A 6,000-nucleotide genomic window follows, 5' to 3' on the forward strand; every position below is an offset into this window, starting at 1 on the left:
CTAAGTACACTGGTGAAAATAAAATTTAATAGTCTAATTTCACATGGCAATAAAATTTTCTGAAGTAAACACCTTCTCTAGTACTAGAGTTCTTGCTAATCATCCTCAAAGCGTTATACTCTTGAACACAAAGCTCTTTCTTACATGTTGCATTGTAGTCTTTATGACTCTTTACTATCCACATAACTACAAAATAATACTGAGGAAGTAAAATACATTTCTCCTGCAAGTACTCACATTCCTGCTTAAAGGTAAAATATTCTGTAAGGTGTCTGCATTCATGGTTGCCTCTCAGGAGAAATAATGTGCTTGGGTATAGAATCTTCAGGACCCATAAATATAAGACACACTGCAAAAGAAAACACATTCAGTGACTTTATCCTGCATTTCTGTTTAGTGTTTAGTTTAATCCCCACAGTTATAAATGCTGCCTTATGTAAGATGCACATTATCGAAATTGATTTAAAGAAAAAGTGAGGGTTTTTTTCTACTAATAAAGAATATTTTAAAATAGTTTAACAGTTTAACTCATGTCAGCTGATACTTTATTATAACTGAATTGAAAAGAAACAGACTTATGTTTTACTTGTTTTTAAAACAGGAAAAAAGGGAAGACTTTTCCACTTGGAATTATGCATGGCTTATATAGCTATATATAAAAAGAAGAAACATTTTATTTTAATAAGCATACTGAACATTCTTATATCAAATATGCAAAAAATATTTTAACAGATATATTGAAATGGGTAATTATTCACACCGTCACTTATTCACAAGAAAAAAAAGTAATAAAACAGAGCAATACAAAATAAACTGGGGGATGGGCAACAGAAGGGTGGGTGAAGGGAGACGCCGGGCAGTGTAAGGTAAGATATAATAATAATTTATAAATCATTAAGGGTCCGTGAGGGAGGGGGGAGTGGGAAGGGAGGGGGAGGGGAAAAAGGAAAATGAGCTAATTCTAGGAACCCAAGAGGAAAGCGAATTTTGAGAATGATGAGGGCAACAAATGCATAGGTGTGCTTTACACAATTGATGTATGTATGGACTGTGATGAATTGTATGAGCCCCAGTAAAATGATTTATAAATAAATAAATGGAAATGCTATTGTTTATTTTGTTCTGTTATTTTCCTTTTATAACAAAATGCTGTATTAAATGAACCAGTTACATAATGCTTCAATATAATACAATGCTTAATATACATAAAGCATGTTTAGTTGCTAACTAAACGTCTTAAAATTATTTGTCAAATTCTACTGGTCTTCTTGAAACCCTGATATTATTCAAGGAAGATTGACAGGGCTGATAATTGAAGTATAAGAGGGAAATAGAACCTAGGATAATAAAATTCCTAAGGAAAACAGACAAAAAAAGCCCTCAAGTTCTTTCCACAGCATAAATTTCAGCATAGCTCAAAAAGGAAAACACAGGTAGAAAGGGTATAAATAAGCAACACTCATAAGAATTCACCAGGTAAGCCTTTCAATATAAGTGGTTAAGAATATACAGGCTTGGAATCAGAATGTCTAACTGCACCACTTCTTAATGTGACACTGGGCAAATTATTTAAACTCTTTAACCTCACATTTCCTAATCTATACAATGGATATAATAATAATAATAATAAAGCTTTGTTTTGAGTATTATCAATATTTGTTACATGCTTAGAACATGTTTTGGACACATTAAATGGCTGGTAGACTTTTGATCCAGCAGTTTAACCTCTAGAATCTAGGCAAGAATGAAAGATATGTGAATAATATGGCTCACTGAAACACTATCTATAATGGAAAAAAAATTAGTACATCCTAAATTTCTAGCAATAACGATTTTATTAAATTAATTATGTTTCACTGATCAATGGAATTATTAAAATGATGCTATAAGTTTAGATTTACTAACTTGGAAATATATTACTAGTTGCAGGGAAACATAAAATGCAAGTTACAGGACAAAATAGATGGTCCAATTTTTATTTTTAAAAAGAGAGATGTATATATTAGAAAATACATAGTTACTATATTTTTACAATTTGTTTCTACTGTTAAGCAATGATTTAATTCCTCATAAGATTATATACCATATATTTGAATCTTAACTGTGTAAGGAGAGATAGAAGCAGTAGGACTTAAACAATAAAGGCATCATAATTTCATCAAAGGGAATTAAATTAATCTCATTTTTACAGGGTTTAATATTGTGAGAGACATGACATAAGAGTAGGACTTGCTCTTTAGGGCCACTAGATAACAGGGCAATTGGGTTTCAGTCTGCTCATGATTTCCACTGGGGCAAAAATGCCAATTATAATTACATAATTCAATGCAATTAAAGTAAATAGAGAATAAAAAGTATATATATTGAGTAGTTTAAAATACAAAAGAAAAATTTGTGGCTTAAAAACACAACAAGCAAATAAATATACAGTGGTTTAAAAAATAATCTGACACAGGTACTTTAAGGAGCTTATTTTACTAGGAATTAACAAAAATCATCTTCATTAACTCTTAACAACAAAACAAATAAAAGTACATGATTATTACCTCTATACTAAAATAACCTCGGTCCACATAATCACCAAGAAAAAGGTAGCGTGCATTAGCAGGTGATCCTCCCACTTCAAAAAGTTTCATCAGATCAAAAAATTGGCCATGGATGTCACCACACACTGAAACAAACACATTATTAAATATGAATAAAACTCTGTAATAATAGATTTGCTTTAAGTGCTAGTGTCTTTCATATAAGAGTGTTAAATGCTTATAAAGAACTGTCTAAGCAGAAAGGGGTCTATGAAGAGGTATGACAGGGATGATGTGTGCAACCACTGTTCATGTGCTCAAGATCTAAAAGAATATGTAACAGAAATACCAAAATTTGTGGTCAATGACAAATTTTCATCTAAATTTATAGAGCCCCTCTATCAGGAGCCAAGATTATGTTTAAGTTCTAGGATGACAAAATTATCTCCAGATACCTCAGTTGACCTTGAGGTATCTGCACTTCATGACATGAAAATAAAGTAATTACATATTTGTTACATCAAATTATTTGGGATCGTGTGTTTGTTCACTATAATGAGGTATCAACTACAGAATCACAGAAAATTATTTTTAAATTCAAATAACATCCCAAATTAAACAGAAAATATGGTGAAAGAGGAGAAAGCTTGATCTCTAGACAATAAAGATGTTACAACACTTTTATCTAAAACATGAGTCAGGAGTACCTGTGATTGGAGCTTCTACTTCTATCATGGTTTTCTCTCTCCGAAGAATGGCAGCACCCTCATTGATAATTCTAAGTGCAATTTCCTCATCTACACGACCTTCTTTTACTAAATGGTTCTTCAGAACATCAACCCTGGGTAGGCCATCTGTATCAAATACTTCTTCAGATGTCAAGCGATGTGTCGGGGGGAAAGGGACAGCTGAAATATTTGTAAATAAGAAAAGATAAATTACTACAGAGAGTTACATAAAACCTAATAAACAGATCTAGAAAATAAAACTAAAAATTGAAAAGGAAATTTTGTTTCTTGGTTATTTGTTAGGTAGAAGACCTAGCCAATACACAAGATGTTAATTTAAAAAACAAAAACAAAAAACTCCCCAACCCCCACAACAATAGATCCTTGAGTAATATAATGGTTAGGACTACCCACCAGCCCTTCCACCACCCTTACAAAGTAAAAGGTCCACATATAACTTTTGGCTCCCTCCAAAATTAAGTACAAATAGCCTAGTGTTGACCGAAGTCTAACATAAATGGTACATTAACATGTATTTCATATGTTCTATGTGTTACATCGCACCTACAGAAAGGTTGCATATCAGATAAGAAGGTATTTTACAAAAAGCACAAGATTTTTGCACCTGCTGGAGTCACTGCAAGGGGCTCTGGGAGTGCTATAGCTTAAGAGTTGGGTCCTAACCACAAGGTCCATTTCAAAACCACCACTTAATATCCAGGTTAAAAAAAAAAGCTGTCAGCTCTCATAAAGATTTATAGTCTCAGAAACCCTACAAAAGAGTAGCTATGAGTTGGAATCAAATGAATGGCAGTGGGTTGGTTTGTACAGTGTAGCATAGCTTTAGCAATGGCCTATTCCTTTTTTTTTTTTTAACAATGGTCCTTCCATGGGATTCATTTTTCTTGAAATACCAGGCAACAGCAGCTATAGACTTTAACCTACCACACATAAATCAAGCAATTCAACTTTTTCTTGTAATGCCAAGACTTGTCTATACTTTTTCTGAGAGCACTTTCAGTGCTCACTAATGGCATTTTGTATGGGGGTCCTATGGTATTATTAAAAATTATTGCACTTAACATGGATAAAAATACTTGAGAACTATGAGATCACTTTTCACTACAGTATGTACAATACGCAATTTAATGGCAAGATGAAATATTCATATGGAGATGATTAGCAGTCACATACATTTATTTTAAAAAATTCACGTTTCCCTTACTCCCACCCCCAGGGGATGAACAACAGAAACGTGGGTGAAAGGAGCCAGCAGTCAGTGTAAGATATAAAAACAATAATAATTTATAATTTATCAAGGGGTCACCAGTGTAGGAGGGAGGGGAAGGAAGGAAAAAAGAGAAGCCAATAGGAAGGGCTCAAATAGAAAGTAAATGTTTAGAAAATAATGATGGTAACATATGTACAAATATGGTAGATACAATTGATGTATGGAATGTGATAAGAGATGTAAGAGCCCCCAATAAAATGATTTAAATAACAAACAAACAAATTTTTTTAATTCATGTATAACTGAATCCATGCAGTTTTAATCCATGTTGTCCAGGGCCAACTGTGTACTACTTTTTATGAATTTGCATATAATAAATGTGCTTTATTGAGAATTATTAAAGGAACAAACTCTTTCATAAATTAAAAGTTCCTTCCTGACAAAGCTTTCTTGTTTAAGCATTGATTTTTGGCAGAATTCTGAAAATACATACTTCACCTTAAATAAAGACAGTTTATTTAAGTATAAAATATACATTTCCCTCATTCAAACTTCTAATTAATGAGGGAATTTGTATATGTAATAATTCATGTAAAGTACTGGGAACATCTCCATTCTTGTAAACATTGTACATTGTACTTTCAAACCATGTAATAATTACCCTTTTGTCTTCATATCCTTAAACACCCATTTAAGTATATGAAGCACGGAATGTACTGAATTTCCCCTCCTTGTCACAGATGAAACATGTAAAATTCTTTTGACTTACTGTACTTAATTTAAGAGATTCTTAGCTTTATTTTCTCAAAACAATATACTGGGAATTTTTTAATAAAACAATAAAGACAATGACACCTTGGCTTGAATAGAAAGAGATCCCAAATACAAATGATTCACTATTTTCCTAATACACCAAAAAAACAAATCCAATGCCATCAAGTCAATTGAAATTCACAGTGGCCCTTTTGGGCAGAGTAGCACAGCTCTATGGGGTTTTCGAGATTGTAAATCTCTAAGAAAGCAGACTGTCACATCTTTCTTCCAGAGTAGAAGGTGGGCTTAGATATCTGACCTTTTGGTTATCAGTTCAGTGCTTTACCACTGCGCCCTCTGAGCTCCACATTTTCCTAAGAACACAAAAAAAATGTTTTCTGACCAACTTGAAAATAAACTTTCGAGAGAGATGAAATAGCCAAATACTTACTCTTGAAATTAAACTGAATTTAGTTGCATATAGATGTTAAATAAGATGAACAAATTATTATATTTAGAAATACAAGGTCCTTATTTTTGCTTCACAAAATATTCAAAATAGTTACTCACACCTTTGACAGTACATTCACCATCATTAGAGTCACTTTTTGGATAATCTAACACACTTTTTAAAAGCAACCCATTTTCACTTCCATCTACCTTGTTTGAGATACAGCACTTTAAAAAAAATTTTTTTTTTAACATTTTATTAGGGGCTCATACAACTGTTATCCCAATCCATACACACATCAATTGTATAAAG

The 6,000-nt window shown here is 32.4% G+C and overlaps 1 protein-coding gene across 6 annotated transcripts in view; it reads right to left on the reverse strand.

The window, feature by feature from the left end:
* PPP3CB (protein phosphatase 3 catalytic subunit beta) overlaps window positions 1-6,000 on the reverse strand; it is a 63,887-nt gene that overhangs the window by 36,373 nt on the left and 21,514 nt on the right. For all 6 annotated transcript variants that reach the window (XM_045291199.1, XM_004701166.4, XM_004701165.3 and 3 more), the window contains exons 2-4: window positions 3,233-3,433; window positions 2,547-2,671; window positions 238-349 (exon numbers count right to left, since the gene is read on the reverse strand). In XM_045291199.1, coding sequence (XP_045147134.1) covers window positions 238-349; window positions 2,547-2,671; window positions 3,233-3,433 — 438 coding nt within the window. The remainder of the gene's footprint in view (window positions 1-237; window positions 350-2,546; window positions 2,672-3,232; window positions 3,434-6,000) is intronic.

Source organism: Echinops telfairi, unplaced genomic scaffold (assembly GCF_000313985.2).
Source record: "Echinops telfairi isolate 266 unplaced genomic scaffold, ASM31398v2 ScPeMD7_70;HRSCAF=299, whole genome shotgun sequence".
In the NCBI taxonomy this organism is placed as follows: domain Eukaryota; kingdom Metazoa; phylum Chordata; class Mammalia; order Afrosoricida; family Tenrecidae; genus Echinops; species Echinops telfairi.